Source organism: Bemisia tabaci, chromosome 5, assembly GCF_918797505.1.
Source record: "Bemisia tabaci chromosome 5, PGI_BMITA_v3".
Classification (NCBI taxonomy): Eukaryota; Metazoa; Arthropoda; class Insecta; order Hemiptera; family Aleyrodidae; genus Bemisia; species Bemisia tabaci.
In genome coordinates, this window is record NC_092797.1 from 14,267,941 (window position 1) to 14,285,794 (window position 17,854).

The window sequence follows — 17,854 nt, forward strand, 5'->3', positions numbered from 1 at the left end:
ATTTTAGATTATCTGAAACATTTGCTGCTTGATTATCTTGTCTTCTTGCATCCTTTTCATGAGAATCTTAAATTCTTGCATTCTTTCCTTGAGAAAATTGTGAGACGAGTACCCATGGCACCTACTACCTACTTACCAATTAACAGTCTTAGACTACCTACATCAACTACTTATGAGATTTTCACCTATTTGAAATTCATGCAGACTTGCCTTAAATTACTCACGTTCATCTTCATTATCACAAGGGAACAAGCAAAATCAAGGGATTTTCAGCAGTAATTTTGAAAGTCCTACAATTTGAATTTTCCCTCTGATAAGAATTTCCCGCCAATGAAGGCTTTGTTTATTTTGATTTATTTGTAGGTTATGTTACCAACGAATAAATATCTTTGGTTGCAAAATGCGTTGAAGAACAATTACTTTCCTAAATTTCTCCATCATGTCAGGTAAAGTTATTCATTCTTTTGGAAATTATATTCTTTTTTAACTATTAACTTTCAGCATACAGAACCTAGCTTTTCTACTAGCCAATTAAGCAGAAGATAGGTTTAACGAACATCCATTTCAAATCTTGAAGATAGATGTTCTTTTTCCTCAAAGAATGCGATTAAATGTGCTGTTCTACCAATTAATGTTCTTGATTTTCAGTTCTCCTTAAAATTCTGTTGATACGTCATTCCAACAGAAAGTAGGACTGGTTTTGGTTTTAGAAATCTGAAGTCAAAGTCTTCAGTGGGGTCGTCACTGATAATCAGCAAGTTCTGATAAGGCATATTTGAAAGGCTTGCTCTTTGCAAAAAATTTAACTTAGATTAAGGCAAGGTTGACAGTGGGCCGATTATTGAAAGTTTAAAGCAGCCCGATAAGACATCGAATTGTGATATATTGCTTGGTTAAGATAGGGCTTGGTCTCGTCGTGTTGGGACGGCATACTTAGTTTCAATAATCAGGCCATAGGAATTGCACAGGCTTGAATGAGGTAACACCTAGCCTCGTACAGGAGAATTCCATAGTTTGAGCGCTGACTTATTGATTCCAAAACAGACTCGAACTAAATATCAGTGTTTGACTTGAAGTGCATGTACAGATGAAGGTACATCTCTAAGTAGGTATTTATTGTACTATAACATTACATACCTGCATTATAACCAATTTTTTGTTTAATCATCGTATCAAGGAGAGTCTTCTTCCATACCGAAAACAGACATGAATCTGAGAGTAATCATTTTCCTCTGGGATCCAGAAATCAATGCATCATGTCATTTCCTAACCAGGTCTTAAAAAAATTAATTTTGCAATATATTTTCAACGGTCAAATTCTCAAACATTTCATTTGCATTATTGCATACTTTCTGTCATACCTTTTAATTCCGGTTGAAAACTATCTAGCATTGCCAAATGTTCCTACGGATTTGGGTGTTTAAAAAATAATATACATAATTCCAAAACTTATGTAATTTGTTTTCTTTGTGTGAAAAATATGCTATAAAATTTCCGATGAATTATGTTGATTCTTTCCCTACTAAAAAAATCAATCAGAATGGAGATTTTGAACTTTCGGAGTTGAGATGTGTCGTTCTGGAATTTTGCCATTGTAATTTATGAAGTGAATCGTAAGTTGTGAAGAAGGTGGTCGTATTGTTTTATTTATGTTTCCTAGATTGCTCATGGAAAGGCACTGCAGCAGAAGATCTGGATAGAAGCTATGGGAAACCTCAGTATCCACCCCTTCTTCCCTCCTCATGTCATGCCATTCTAATAAGAGTAAGTAGAAAATTTATTAGCATTATTCATTGTTAAGTAGGGAGTATATTTATCAAATTATCAAATTTTGATTTTTTTTTGGTCCTAGTTATATCTTGATATCTACTGAGCTAAGTTCCATGATATCCTCGGCTATCAGCAGACTCTAATCTCTAGATGAACCTGCGGTTTTCCATTTTTGTATTAAGATTCAAGTTTTTTAATTTCCGCAAATTGCCATGTACTAAGTCGCACCAATAAATGACAAGAACCAAACTTTGAATATGATGTGTACTTACATACATGAAACAATCATTGCATGAGCAACTGAGCTCATATAATCGCTAAAAAGAGCAGCATGAAGAGAACAACAAATTAAGTTTGCTGTCCATTCGAGGTTAAATGATTGCTGGTTTTAAATCACATGAAAACATAGATGGGAAAACGGCGCGAGTGGCAATATGAAAAATTTTGTATTTTGAGAAAATTACATTTGAAGGTTTTAATGGCTGGTTTAGTGAAGTTACCTTTCCTCTGGAAAAGCTTCATATATTGCTCAAAAATTGAGGAACGGTTGCAAAATTTTCTGACACTTGAACGTGTGCCCAAGGCAAAAAGCAGTTGTTGGGAAAAATGGTGCAACTGTGGTTATACAGTTTGCCCTTGTAGCTGTTCTTATTGTGATTTCAATTTATGTCTATGGATTGTATTTTTTTAGCTTCCAGTGAGGACAAATGCCATACCCGAGCCATTCCCTCGTCAAACTCACGATGTATGGAATAGAAATTACGTTCGACTGCCATGCTCGCCTCAAAGCTTATATCCTGTTTCTGAAGTATGATGTCAAATTTATGATCCTAAATGTCTTGTCTGTGCTTCTCAATCGCATGTACCTATTCTATGAAAACACTTGCCAGTTGCTAGATTGCAATCGCTAATTTGCATTGTTTTCAGAGGACCTAATTTTTCAGAATTTCTCTGTTGTTAGGCTCCCCGAAAAATTTGTGCAATTTTTCAAAATGTTTTCATATTTGACACGACACAATTCTTACTCATATTCGGAAGAATTTTCTCAGATTTTAAGCTATCTATAAATAGTGGTACAGTGAGCACTTCTCCTACTTGTAAGACTTGCGTAGCAATAGACTCTTGCTTTGCTATTGCTGAGAGAATAATTCAAGCCAGTGTCTTTAATTAAAACGATTTATGACTATGGTGAAACTGGAAGAAAATGTGCATATTGATTTTGGTTTTTCAAAAATTTCACTCTTATTTTACCTTTTTTAAAAAGCACATCAACTAACATTTAATATGGAATTTTTTGAGGATCTTGAATAGGCAAGGAAAAAAAATGATGTAAAATTTTATGTTAATGATAAATGGATTACTTTTTGTAATAAAAAATTACTATTTCTGGCCCATTTTAGAAACAACATACATGCCATTGGTTTCCCTATGCAGATATGTGCTTTAATGGAAGAGCCAGAGATGGCAGAGAGTGATGTGGTTCCTTTTTGCAAAGTGTAATCCAAATGAACACTCCTCAAAGACATTACTACATATGACAGAGATTTGTAATCCAAAGTTTTCAAGTTTTATCATGGATAATTCAAAAGGTCCTTTTTCTGTTATTACTGACAGGAATCTAAATTAATTTTAAGCTAGGATCATTATTGTGAATGTTAATGAAATTCTCTAATTCAATCAATCATCTATCAAAAATAGAATCGATTAAATAATCATGATCCACATGATGAAAAGAGAATGATGTTTTAATTATTCTCTTTTGTCGAGAATCCCTCTTTACCTTTAATATTCTAAATTTATCTTGTTTCATTCTAGGATGAACTGCAGAAAAGGTGGGAGATAATCCAAGAAGAACTTCAAAAATCTATCACCTCCTCCGCTCAGTTAGAAACAGCAATTTTATCATATAATTCTAGATATGCATCTAAATGGAACTTTCAAAGTCTTCACTACTTCTTTTGTGAAGTGAGTAACGCTCAACGTTTCAATCCTAGCCTGTGAAGGCTTTACGTCTATTTTTTGCTATGCTACAGAGGCTGTCTCTTAAATACACCAACACTCAAACTGACACTGTATTCAAGGTCAAATGTATCAGTCAAGCTGATTGTGGTCTCATCTGAAAGATGTAGTAAATAGCAATCAACTTATTTGAACAAAAATTGACCAAGTCATCGCAGTTTGAATATGAGGTGAACGGAAGTGTTGTGCATTTTTTGCAAAATCGCAGCAGTTTGTTAATTAAGAACAAAAATAGTCATAGCTTTGACAATTTGCCAAAAATTGGGCTTTTAAAATGGGGAGGCTAGTTCGAAAAATGGAAAAAGCTAAGAAGTCTCTGCACTTCAGTTGATTCACATGTAATTTAGTCAGGCTATTTTTCGTTTCTCTCTGCAAACAATCTGCTGAAAATTCCATTCGCATGATTGATCTAATTTTAGAGGTTTGTTATTATGAATAATATATCAATGGATTCAACATTTTAATATTATTTAGAATTATTAACCATATTTTTTTTACTTATTTTACAGACGGTGGAAGAAGATGAAGCAAGAATTTTTTTTGAGTCTATATTCCCGAAATTGGCTCAGCTAGCTTGCAATTTGCCGCAAATTTTAACCGGTGGAGTGCCTTTGCTAAAGCAACATTCGAGTGCTTCAATTTCCCTGTCACAGTTGCAGATAGCTTCTCTTTTAGCCAACGCATTTTTTTGTACTTTTCCTAGTAGAAACACATTAAAACAAACTGCGGAGTATTCCAACTATCCAGATATTAATTTTAATAGGTACTCACCCATTTCATCTTCAAGTTTGAGTTTCTGCATATTATAAAATTATAGAGGTTTAAAATTTTAGTGATGAACGTTGCTTAAATTTGAATGAAGGAAGGAAGAATATTAAAGAAAATTCTTAATTTATAAATGAACCTTGCCTTTCCTTGAAGCGTGAAGGTTTTATCTGTAATTATGTGTATTAGATCTAGAGAATTTTTAATCTTCATATAAATTGAAAATTGTTATTGTAAAAAATTGTAAATTGAAATACAGAGGTAATTTTTTAATGACTTAGGCTGTCTCATGCCTCTTTCAAAAGGGTCTGACTATAAAATTTGCAGGCTAATAATTAATAACTTTTAATTCATTATGTTGAAAAAACTGGAAAGCAGGATTAAGATTTACAGGTACAACAACATTTAAATTAACTGCTTTGTTCTTTTATGTTTGGTTCTATGTGTAACCATTCACAGTAATACGTAACCATTCTTGGTAAAAAGGATCATACTCAATGAAGACGACATTCTTAGTGCTTACAGTAATTCTTGTTGAGTTAGATCCAAGAGTCATATTTGTAGTTTTTGACAGGAGACTCTTTAATATTGCCTTGGAGAAAAAGTTGTGAGTGACTTCCTTAATTTTTGTGCCAATTGGTCAGTTGCGCTAGTTACAGAATCTCGTCTTGATGGTTCAAGCGTGTTGACTAGCAAGAAATTTTTTATGGATGACATCTCTGTTAATATCAGATGTGCCATCTTGGTGTTAGGACAAATCTTTCGCTAATCATGAGCTTAAACCATCTAAACGCAACTCTATAACCAGTGCCACTGACCCCTAGAGGTCATAAAGTTGCACTACATATATTCTTGCAATTTTGCACTGTGAACATGGCCAATTAGAAATTTAAATGCTTTTGCTTGAAACCATGTCTTTTTAACTTGAAACTCCAAACCCTCAAAACATTAGTTTGCTTTGAAATTTTTATGCAGTCTTTATCTTAAAATGCTCATAATACATTCCTTTATGCTGCCGTATCAATTGCACTATGGTATCAATAATACTAAGACTGTGGTATTTAACTCAAGTTTCAGTTTTTGTGAACTATGGTCCTTTATTTCACGGACAATCACATATTTTAACATTATCTAAAAATATTATCTTCTTTAAACAGGTTATTTGGTTGTGGTCGAGGAGATAAAGAACCCTCCGTCCAAGAAAAATTAAAATGCATCATGAACTACTTTAGAAGGGTTGTCAATGATCGTAAGTACACACTCAATCTATCTTCTGATACCTTTTTCATTTGAATGTCATCCATTTGTCTTCATTTTTATATATGAATGCAGATCAAAATCCGTATCAGCTTCGGGCAGTTACTACATAAACGCATAGCAATGGCCAAAGAGCAGAACCATGTATCTACATTGCGGTGTTTCAAAATTCCTGTTCCTATTATGTTTTTTTCAAGAGAAACAAAGCCGACTTTATATCTTGAAATTTATACAGAATATTTTATTAATAGAGAAATAAATCAAGGATGTTCCTTAGAAATTACGTTGATTAGTTTTCCAAAAAAAATAATGTATGATAGGAAGTCTGCAACATTGCAGATGGAGATACATGGTTTTGCACTTCGGCTGTCAATGGTTTTTCGAAGAAAGAGAACGTGTCTCCTTCATTTTATTTGTCATGGTGGGTTAGTAAAAACTAGCAACATGGAATCGAAGTCAAACGTTTGAAAAAAGTTGATACAGGAAAAAAGTAATCTGGATTGTTTGTTTTGTATTTGCCTTATTTTCAAAATCTACCATTTGCCATATCCTATATTTTAAACTATGAAGTTGTAGTTAGATGTTTTCTAAGCTACTTTATCTATAGACAACATTTCAAAAAAAGTTGCGTAACCTCAAAAGCATTATGATTGATCATGTGTTGGTTTTTAAAACTCTCATCTATAGATTGATGCTCAGTGACTCATGTGCTTAGTGACTCGTGTGCTTAATGACTTTTTATTAGGTTAGCCAAGTAATGAACCATTCTTTTTTGTTCTCCACCTGTTTATTTCTGTCTGGTTCAACTCGTCCAATTGGTTCATTCAACCTGTTCTGGTTTAACATTGTTGATTACTTGTATTGAATGATTCAAGTGTGCAGAAGTAATTTTCCCTCCCATTTCATAGGGGATCCTAGGTGGGATTTTTATTCCAACTTTACCTCATTTTGAGAAAAATGTCTCCAAAAGGCAAGAATCATGCACTGACCAAAAATGTATCCATTTTTAGTGCCATTAAATTTTGCAAAAAAGGAAATAGTATGCATCGACTTAAAACGGACTTATTTTTCAGTACAAGCAACTGTGCAGAAAGACAAAAATCATGCGTGGACTGAATAGTTTCCCCAACTACACCTCGCTTTCCTGCCAGTACTAGCACACCCAATAATACATTTTTATGCAAGCCTGGAATGATTTGTTGCAATTTTGTTATTACTGAGGTTTTGTATTGTACAGCACCGACAGGTGTTGTAACTTTTTCTAGGTATTATGTTGTCAAAGAAGCTTTACCGAATTGGGCTGAAGTACAGTCGAAGCTGCCGCGCTTGCACATCTCAAGCGAAGGAACCATCGAAGATGAAGGCCAAGGCATGTTACAAGTCGACTTTGCCAATAAGTGAGTGCTGTTTTCCATACTCTATAATATTTTGTTGACTGAAAGAATTTTGGACAGTGAGAGTTTCCATGGTGCACAACACAATGCAGCTAATCTAATTCAATCATAATGGCAAGTACAGTGCATAAATGAGATTACTCACTGGAAAAAAGACTTTGGTACGCAACAAATTAAAAGGTAAGTATTAGTATCACTTTGTAGAGGAGTGTTTCACAAACATTTTGGTTTGATAACTTCACAATAACACTCTCCTTTTCTCAAACTTACAAAGTGCATACTTTACTTCCTTTCTTCCCCCTTTCACTTTTGAATAATCGCCTCAAATTACCTTATCTCCTCTGTACTTCATATGATAGTTAGCGCACAAAATTCCTCCCAAACAATCAGGGACGTCATTAAACTGTCAGAATATTTCCTGATGATTTGTTTCTGCATTCCTATAGATGAACATTTTTTGTTTCTTAACCCTTTCTTGAAGACTTTGTCACCAATTTTTGAATCGGCGGATTGCATGATCAGGTCTGGTTTGCATAAGTGTTTCATTTTGAATGGAGCACCTCAAAAATCTTCGTTAAAACTCAAGTTTTGATCATTTTACAAACCTCTAAATTTTTTCAGGTTTGTCGGTGGTGGGGTTCTCAGCATGGGCTGCGTGCAAGAAGAAATTAGGTTTGTCATATGTCCTGAGCTGATCATATCTAGGCTTTTCACTGAATGTCTTGATGACACAGAAGCTCTTATTATTACAGGTAAGCAAATTTTCCTTCTCCGGCAGATGACATCGGGAAAGTTATGTTTTGTTCATAGGATCTTATATCCTCTAACATTCAACCCTCATAAAGAGTAATTTGTAATTTATAGTGTAGGGTGATAATTAGTTCAAAGCTTTCAGTTTTAAACAAGGACGATCCTCATTTTTTGTCTCAGTTGAGTCTGAAGTTGAATTTTGCATGTGCATGTAAGTTCTGCTCACCCTGAAAATGTTCAATTTTTTATCGGATAGGTCTCCTTCGTGGAGAGCAACTTTTCCTTCAAGTTCTCTGTAAAAGAATCCAAAAATATCTTCTTGCGTTTAATGTAATACTTAGTCATAAGTTGAAATTTGGTGTAAAAAAATTATTCCCTTACTTTTAATTGTTTTGCTCATTGCGCATCCGCAACCTGCATTCCATCATTTTCTAATGATTAGAAAAAATTAAGAGGCCGTCCAGATTGTTTGTCGGATTGTTGGATTGTCGTTAAATGATATTTAAAAAGAAATGAAAGAAGTGTACAAGGAAGATTGTCTAGACAGAAGCAGTATTTGTCGCTGGCTTGTTCTTTTCTTTGCAAAAAGTACCCCTAAAATCCTGGAGGCGGTCTCTCAACATCCCGCGGGAGAAACGTCATATCTCAGTCAATTTTGGACCAAAAGAGCTCAACAAGGTCTCATTTTATCGGTTTTTACTCCCTCTACACGAATATGTACACTGATTTTTTTTTGCTTTTTCTGTTTGCTCTAATAGTCGATTATTACATTACTTCGTGGACAGCCTATGTTTTATCAAATCTTATGATATAATGCTTGACTTTTAATTTCTTGCCCTTTTTCCTTTTTTTTACAATGGATGTAATTCTTTCCAAACAGGATGTGAACAGTACAACAAGTACACTGGTTATGCAGATTCTTTCTCATGGGCCGGTGATCATATTGATACAACTCCAGTAGATGAATTTGGGCGCAGATATTGCACTGTAGTAGCAGTAGACGCAATTTATTACGCTCGAAATCCCAGCTTACAGTTTTCTCAATTTCATCTTCAACGTGAACTGAACAAAGTTGGTATCAGTCTTTTAACCTTCCCTTCACTATCTTTTTCGTTTTTTGGTGTATAACATATGTTTACTTAATTATATGAAAAGTACAGTTAATTGATTGTTCTTTATAGTAGTTAATTAAAGGAATGGAAGAAAAATTGTGAGAGAGAAAAAAAAAATAATAATTGTAACAAATTTGTATTGACAAGAAATACCTGTATTTATCAAATACCAAAAGAGTTGACTGAATATGTCCGGCTGCTTGCCATCAAAAGCTTATGAACAAGGGTATAAAAAGTGGAAAAACAAATATTTAGTTTGTTTTAATGTTTTTAGAAGTTGCTCAGCATTTATTATTAAACTAAAATCCAGAATTCGGCTCAATGTGGCAGGTACATGTTAACTCTTTATATTGTTCCAAAAGGACCTTTTCCTTAAATCGTACAGACTTTAGTGTATGAAAACTATTGCAAACTTCTCTTTTGGTTTCATCGAACGATTCTTCTATTTTCTCTTATTTTGTGTTTTCTTTTTGGGATTTTCCAGGCATTTGTAGGTTTCTCTTTTGGCCCCCCAATTTGCGGTATAGCAACTGGAAATTGGGGTTGCGGAGTTTTTTGTGGGAATGCAGAATTGAAAGCATTACTTCAAGTGATGGCTGCAGGACAAACAGGACGTGATTTGGCGTATTTCACTTTCAAAGATGACAAACTGCGAGATTCCATCTATAAAATGTATAAATTTCTCTGTGATAAAGGATCTACTGTGGGTATGTTCCTGTTAAAATATTTATTTTGTTTTGCATTGCTTTTGCAAGAGTTTGGTCGCTTTGTAATAAAAAATAGGCATGTGTTCGAGCTAAATAAATCTCTTCTTTTAATGAAAAATTTGTAATACATTGTTCAAAATTGAACACCATAGAGATCATTAGTGGTTTGAATGGTGCCATGATGGTTAAAGACGCAGTAATGACGCTTCTGATGCCCAATTTCTATCTGACATTACTGAATCATGAAATTGTGAATTCAACATCAATGTCAGAGTTTTGGATTTTAATTTTTGATTTTCTTACCGGTTGCAAATGGTCCGCGTCAGCTACAAGGAACCAAGCCACACCAGCTATCACCGAATTCAATCAGGCGGTTTAATTTTTTACATGAAAACGGCTGTGCGGATTTTCTCGCAAATTTCAGTGAATTTTTTCCGTAGAACGAAGCAAATTCCTTACAATATTCAAGGGAATCCGCACAAACGTTCTCTCTCTTGAAGAAATTAAATTGCCCAGTTCAATTTGGCAATGGCTGATGTGGCTTGGTTCCTTTCTGTTGGACGTAGTCCAAATGACCAATGAACCTGAAGCTTAAGTCAGCGTGAGAATAATTTTACATATTTGAGACTTTCAAATCACCAGAGACGTTAATCTACTTTTCCATTTTGTTGCAGGAAAATTGTACAAGCTCCTCTGTAGGTTTAGCGATCATCGTGCCCAAAATAAGAATTCTGATCTCTATTCGTTCCTATACTCTGAATACAATGCACCAGCTCAGGTAATTTTTTCTGTCATTTTTTGCAAGAAAAATAATGTAGCGCATAATTTTGAAAGTTTAGGCCAACACAACGGTTTGTGAGGCTTGAAAACTTCCTTGTTGACTATACTTGAATTTTCTCCAAATTTTGTAGTCTTTGAATATCCGGAAACGTTAAAAAATGCCTCAATGCGTCCAAAAGTCTTTGAATTTTACATTATCTAGTGATTTTATTGACTAACGTTTGGAAGATTGATTATTTTTCCTTTTCCTCGTGGAGACCCTCAAAATGTTGAATAGTTTTGTCTGTAAGTCTTAATTTTGTTTCTGTGTAACTTAACGTAAAGATTAAAGATAGTGGTGAACGGAAATTTTCTTTATATTCTGTATTTTTTAGGGACTCAAATAGAAATGTTAAGTTAAGAAAACTTCACATTCAATGGAATGAAGCTTATACCATTTTCTTAAGGGAAAGACTGTAAGTGCAGAGGTTTGGTTTAAAGTTATTTGTCCTGGATTTTTGGCATGGTTGAGCTGAAGTGCACTATATCGCAGTGCTTAAGTCAAAAATCCAAAATTGGACAAAAGTCCTTGTGCATCAGTCTAAAAAATCACTGTCAATTAAAAAATTTGCAAATTTTGAGAAACAAAAACAGGATTTGACCACAAAAAAAGTTAGATTCTGTCACAGCAATATATTTCCCTATCATAGAAATGTTATTACATAGCCAAATCCTGTTTTCATTCCTCCAAAATTTGCAAATTCTGTTGAGAATGATTTTTTAGACTTACGCACCAGGCCTATTGACCTTTTTTGGGCCAAGAAGTTAAAATCTGCCTAGATTTTTGACCTAGTCGATGCTATTTATCGCCTTGAAGTTCAACCTTTCCAAGAGTTAGACAAAAATCACGTTAAATCAGAAGTTCTCCTCATTTTGGTAAGGCTGAGCTCTTTTAAGCCCTCTTTGAAAGTTAATTGTCTTCACAACAAAACTCATGCGTTTGATGTCTCTTTTGTTTTGCAGAGTAAACTAAGTTTTAGCAAGCCAACCTCAGAAAGAAGAAGTGAGAAATTCGAACCCAGAAAAGTCCAGCCACCGAGGCAAACAACAAGTTCTTATTTCAGTGCTAACTCGTCATCAGCGACGGACTCGAAATCATGCGGGTTATCTTCAGATGAAATCGACAACCTTTTGAGTTCAGTGGATGAAAGCACTTTCAACTCAACACCTTTGAGTCAAAAAGGGACCAGCAGTCAAATTATAGTCGATGAAAGTACGAATGGGACCTGCAGCCCCAAACTTACAGAAAGTCAAGTCATTGAAGACTCAGATCAAGAGACTGACGTCAATTTCAAGGAGATAAAGACTTATGTCTTAAGCGAGGAAAAAGATAGAAAGGTCTGTCTAGAAAAACATAGGAATAGCTGGAATCACATTGATTTTGGACCCAAAACTGAAAAAGGTAGTCCCAAAAACGTTGATTTTTCCACTGCAGATGATAGGATGGAAGGCTGCAGTGTTGACTCAAATCAAGAAAGGTCTTCTCTTCTTGCTTTAGGAGCCAAAGACTCAGACTCTATCAAAAAGTGCAGTGCGCGTATCGATAAAGTTCAACTGAAAAATAGTGATTCAAAACAATCTGCAAGTCGCTCGATATCAAAGAACGTGCAAGACAAGGCAGCTACTGGTGTCAAAAGAAAAATTTCAGACTATTTTCTCCCTGTATGATGTACAATGCAGGTTTCAATTATTTTTTAGGATTTATCAATGCCTGAAAGAAACTTCTAAGAAGTAAATATTGAAGGTGGAGCTCCCAAACTATGTATCTTGTTTGCGGTGTTTACAAAGCTCTGCTCTTATTTTTATTTGTTCCAAGGAAAACAAATCAACATTATTCCTTGAAATTCTTCTTCAGAGTCCTTTCCCACAAAATCATGGAGATTTTTAAGAATTGAGTTGAGTTTTTAGTTCTCCATTTAAAAAATTAAGTATGACAGGAAGTCTGCAACATTATTGCAACAGTCAATTTCTGCAATAATTGAGATACAAGGTATGGGAGTTTCACCATCGATATATTTTATGCCATCCCGTTCCGAAAAGTATATCATTTAGGAAAATTTGAAACCGTTAATTTTGTTGTAAGGTTGTTAATTAATTTTCAAAATAACTTTTGTATTAATAATTTATTCATCTCTTCAACCAGCAGACTGATTATATATTGAGATTATGTTTTTCTTGTTGAGGGGTGACAAGACAAAGCTGAAATGGAGTGGACAATGTATTATGATTTCTCTCTGAATCCTTTGTCGATTTAGATATAAAAGCACTAGCAACCAACCCGTGCTTCGCACGGTGATAAACCGTCATTAATGAAATACACCATGTTATAACAATAACTTTTGTATTAATATATTTTACTATACCTATTATGCCCATATTTATATTTTTTAATATAATTATTCAGAAGCTACAAAATATTTTTACATGTGGGGGCTGTTGTTGTACCCATCAGCAAAAACAAAAAAACATGTTTGCGAGTATCAATTTTGTAAATATGGTAGTAATTTATAGACCCAGCAGTCTTGAAATTAAAAAATAAATAACTGTTGTAAGAAGATGTATTTATTAATTTCAATAAATAAAAAAGGCAAATTTTGAGATGTTGCTCTACACTAAAAACATTAAATGAAAAATCATACGAAAGAATAAACTTAAAAAATATAAAATCATGAGTGTGACAGACATTTTGAGATCTTGCGCTAGACCTAAAAAAGTAGTTAAGTTATTTATTTTAATTGAATAGCAACTTGAATTGACAATAAATTTTGAAAGAAGATATAACATGCTCTGAAATTTTGGAATTTGGAATTTTGAATTTATCATCATTTAATAACAATTTAAATTTAAAATCTGGAAAAATTAAATTATTCCGGAAAATAATTTCGGACTTTTAAATGTGAAGTACCAGTATTGTGATGCCTTGCATTTCAAAAAAGAGGAGGTGAACGGCCATTTTAACAGATGCTGTCATAATGGTCTTCTCAGACTTGCCGAGCCTGGGATCGAAGACCAACTTCGCGACCTCTTCTCCAAACCTATTTTCATGACCAACATTTTGAGGTACAACAGTTGTATGGCTTTTGCATCTCTGTCTGCTTCCAAAGCTCATATAATTTTGAACCAAATCTTCTGCTATTCAATACGAAAAATCATGGAGAATTTAAGTTTTATGTTGACCAGCTTCTCGAAAGAAAAATAAAATTTCAAAGGAAGTCTGCAACGTCGCAAAAGAAGAAACGTCGTCTCTCATTTTGCCCAAAAATATGTATGTATAGAATTGAAGGCATTATGACTGGCCTCTCTCAACTTATATTCGTATGTAACGATAAACAATGGGACGCGTTTGCTACGGCGCCTTGATACAACTATATAACCTCGACGGATGTCTGTATTGCGTTCAAAAAATTGAAGGCGTTTTGACCCCCTGCTCACAGGCCCGCCACAAGGGGGGGGGGGATACTGGGTCCCTGGTACCGGGGCCCGGGCCCTGGAGGGGCCCGTGACGCAGGTGATAAACCACTACGAATTCATGTGTAACCCTTGTCTCGTAGGGAAAAGTGAAAAAATTACCCTAAAAATTCCGCAAAAGGTGAATAAAGTTTCAAGAACACGCTAGGGCACTATAAAATTTTTCTTACTTTTTTAGAGATTTTCAAGATTTTGAGAATATGTAGAATGATATTTTTAGTAACTGTGTTTCATTTTCTTCCGTTGTTGGATGCTAAGAGGCTCCTTTCTGGGCATCCTCGACTTCAATGGCTTAACTCCCTTGCCATAGACGTACGAAAGGGGAGTCCAGGGGGGCCCGGCTCCCCATAGAATTGAAAATTATCATCTGCCCCCTCAAAAAAAAATTTATAGATGTTTTGAATGCAACAATTCGAAAGTTTTTGGTGCTGAAAGTAAACAAAAAGGCGTAATTATTCTGCAGAAATTGATGGAAAATCTCCATCGTAAGAGCTTCATAATGCGTCCAAATAGATTTCAAATTTCAAAAATTTCCCGGGGGAGGCCCCCCGGACCCCCCCTCCCCCCGTGCTAGGGGCCCGGGCCAGAAAATTGGTACCAGGGCCCGAGATGGGATGAGGCGGGCCTGCCTGCTCATACTACCTGTAGTTGATTCGATCGACAAACGCGTTGGTCGGCGGTGACGGGGACTTAATGCATTTTTTTAAACTTGATGGATGTCCGTATCGCACCGACTGTAGTGCGAAACCACGTATCTCCATTGCGGTGTTTCAAAATTTCCCGTTCTTAAGGTGATTCGTCAAGCTCAAGTGACGTGGTCGAACTGGCATGCGATATATCGCATCTTTTAGGTAAAAAATCTCGGCAGATTTTGAATTTTCAGCAAAAAAAAGGACGATAGCCCCTGCGCATGAGCCTGAAGAATCATTCTGAACCCAAAAATCGGCAAAATTCAGAGAAATGAAAACAGGATAGTGTTTGGAAAAAAACCTCGCATTCGATACCGAAATCGATAGCTGAATCGAATGCGAGGTTTTTTTCCAAACACTATCCTGCTTTCATTTCTCTGAATTTTGCCGATTTTAAGGTTTAGAATGATTCTTTAGGCCCATGCGCTGGGGCTATCGTCCTTTTCTTTACTGAAAATTCAAAATCTGCCGAGATTTTTGACCTAAAAGATGCGATATATCGCATGCCAGTTCGACCACTTCTTTTGAGCTTGACGAATCACCTTAATTCATCTCTTCCATGAGAAACAATCCAAATTTACGACTATAAATTTTGAACCAAATCTTCTGCAATCGCATACAAAAAATCATGGAGAATTTCATCACAATACTGGCACTTCACATTTAAAAGTCCGAAATTATTTTCCGGATAATCATTTTCGATAATATTATCAGTGCTCTGCCGAAATGAATTGAGGTTATTTCCCTGTTCACCCCTACGTCGTACATTATCTATCTCACTGAGATAGCCATCATGCCGCACTTTGCGTCGCGCGGATAAATTGCGAGAAACATTGCCACGATTCGCCGGACGCCAACGTTTTCGACTCCGATCCATTCTCAATATTAAAACGAATACGCGCACTTTACTAAAAATTCGGGATTCTTCATACACGACAAATATTAACAAAATTCAAAAGACGACGCGCACTGTACGAAAAAATCGGAATTCTTCATAAACGACGAATATCCATGACGACGAACGCCTCGGGCAGCCGAGTCATCAGGTGACCGAGAACGAACAATTTACAATCCTCTGATTACATCAACTTTCAAGAATGAACGCAGAACATTCTTAACACATATGAAAATATAACGTGAAATTACAGATTTCGTGATTTCGGCAACACTGCTCCGGTTCGGAATCTCCAAAATTAGACAGAAAAAACAGCTGATCGAGACGCAATTAAAGAAGGGAAACCACGACAACCAGACGACGACGATCGATCGCGAAACACCGCTCTAACACACGAGTCACCCTATTTTAGCGTGTTTTCAACCCTTAGAATCAAAATTTCGAAAATCGGACGACGAATTGCACCCCTTCAGCACGAACCGCACATGCGTACAAAGTTTCAAGGAAATCCGCCTTCGGGAAGTCGCTGAAACATTGGGTACAAAATTGGGGCCTCTCCTTTATAGTTTTAGATTGGAAGCTCCATGACGAATGTATGTGCTACCCAATCAAACTACATAAAAAAAATAGTACGAACCAGAGCTGTGATGCTGCCTCATTTCAGCTTGGTCTTGTGGCGTCTCTGCTACAGAGATATAATTTCAATTATCGACCTCTAGCTTTAAATTTAATCAGCTGGGATTTTTTTAAATATGTATCATAACTCTGTTAGGAAATTTGTAATTTGAGTATTATCTGCATAAGTGTTTAGCCTCTTGTCCACCACTCTGGTCAGATTGACCTGTGAAAAACACCCCTCCCTACGCTTTTGTAAGTGTCGCTGGCTCTTTTCTTTAATGGTCACGACAAGTGCTATTTTCAACTTTTAAGATCAGTTTTATTCAGAAAAAAATTGATCATTATAATATTTTAGTCTTTCAATCAGTAAATGATCAGAAGATTTAAAGCTCCTCTTATCTCCTGAATTTTCATTAGATTTGCAATGTGTCTCAGGGATTATCTCTTTACTTCCAGTTTTCTTTGTTTCTCAATTTTCATTATTTTCAAGTGAAGAATGCTAGGATTCCTTAAAGGGTCCAATCGAAAAAGTGAAATTTTGGTTACCTAGGGACTAAGCTTAAAGAAAATCAGATACCTTGAGGTGAAAATTTCACACTCTCATGGCTACCCAAGTAGCCAAATCCAACCAAAAAGTTGCAACTAAGTTTCAACTTTGTTTCAACTTAGTTGCAACTAAGTTGTAACTTTCTTATCATTAAGTTGCAAGAGGTTCCAACTTTCAAACAACAAAGTGAATACTTCTTCAGATAAGTTGTAACAAAGTTGCAACTTCCGATGCATCCCCCAGGTGACCCACGGGGGGCGGGGGGAGGGGGTGGGGAGGGGGTGGGGGAGGGGGTGGGGGAGGGGGGGGGGAGCGGGGGTGGGGGGCGGGGGGAGGAGCGGGGGGAGGAGCGGGGGGAGGAGCGGGGGGAGGAGCAGGGGGAGGCGCAGAAATGGAAATATATGGCAGTTTACACTCATCCTTGCACAATGTGATAACTTTAAAGCTACTTTGAAAATTTAATTTTTTCCAATCACTATTTAACATTGTGTATTTTTACATAAGAGAAAAACTCACAGAAGACAAAACTTTACGGGCAAAGATGAACATTTTGAATTGAGAATATTTGTCCTGGTAAAAAAGACAACTACCCCTGTGACTAGGAGGGTACATAAATGGAACGCCCTCAGGTAGTTGCACGACTACACCTATGTAGTCGCACGACTACGACTAGGGTAGTCGCATGAATACATCTCGGGTAGTCGCTTGACTACCTAGATGTAGTCGTGCAACTACCTGTGGGTGTTCCAACTACGTACCCTCCTAATCACAGGGGTCGTCTTGGCGACTACCCAACTTGTGGAGTGCATATGTCATGGAAACATGCTCAATAAAATAGAAAATGAACAAAAACCACTCACCAACTTGCTCGAATCAGTAATCCACTGGGTCAGGAAAATCCAATTGACAACAATTAATCCAAATTTCCAATTAGAACTGGTATAAGTACAGAGAAACACTTGAAAACACTATGGGTGCATTGTAAAAAAATCTTGAGCACTCTTTAGCGTAAGTGAAAAATTAGCACCATGATTTAATAGCTGA

General features: G+C 35.9%; 1 protein-coding gene across 1 annotated transcript; it reads left to right on the plus strand.

The window, feature by feature from the left end:
* The first annotated feature begins 327 nt into the window (after positions 1–327).
* On the plus strand, positions 328–12,884 carry LOC109042148 (poly(ADP-ribose) glycohydrolase). Its single transcript, XM_019058728.2, has 12 exons — positions 328–446; positions 1,661–1,764; positions 2,462–2,578; positions 3,586–3,735; positions 4,299–4,552; positions 5,712–5,803; positions 7,049–7,208; positions 7,827–7,957; positions 8,836–9,026; positions 9,552–9,774; positions 10,449–10,552; positions 11,557–12,884. The coding sequence occupies exons 1-12, from the start codon at positions 440–442 to the stop codon at positions 12,259–12,261; spliced, it is 2,238 nt and encodes a 745-aa protein (XP_018914273.2). The 5' UTR covers positions 328–439; the 3' UTR covers positions 12,262–12,884.
* The last annotated feature ends 4,970 nt before the right edge of the window (positions 12,885–17,854 follow it).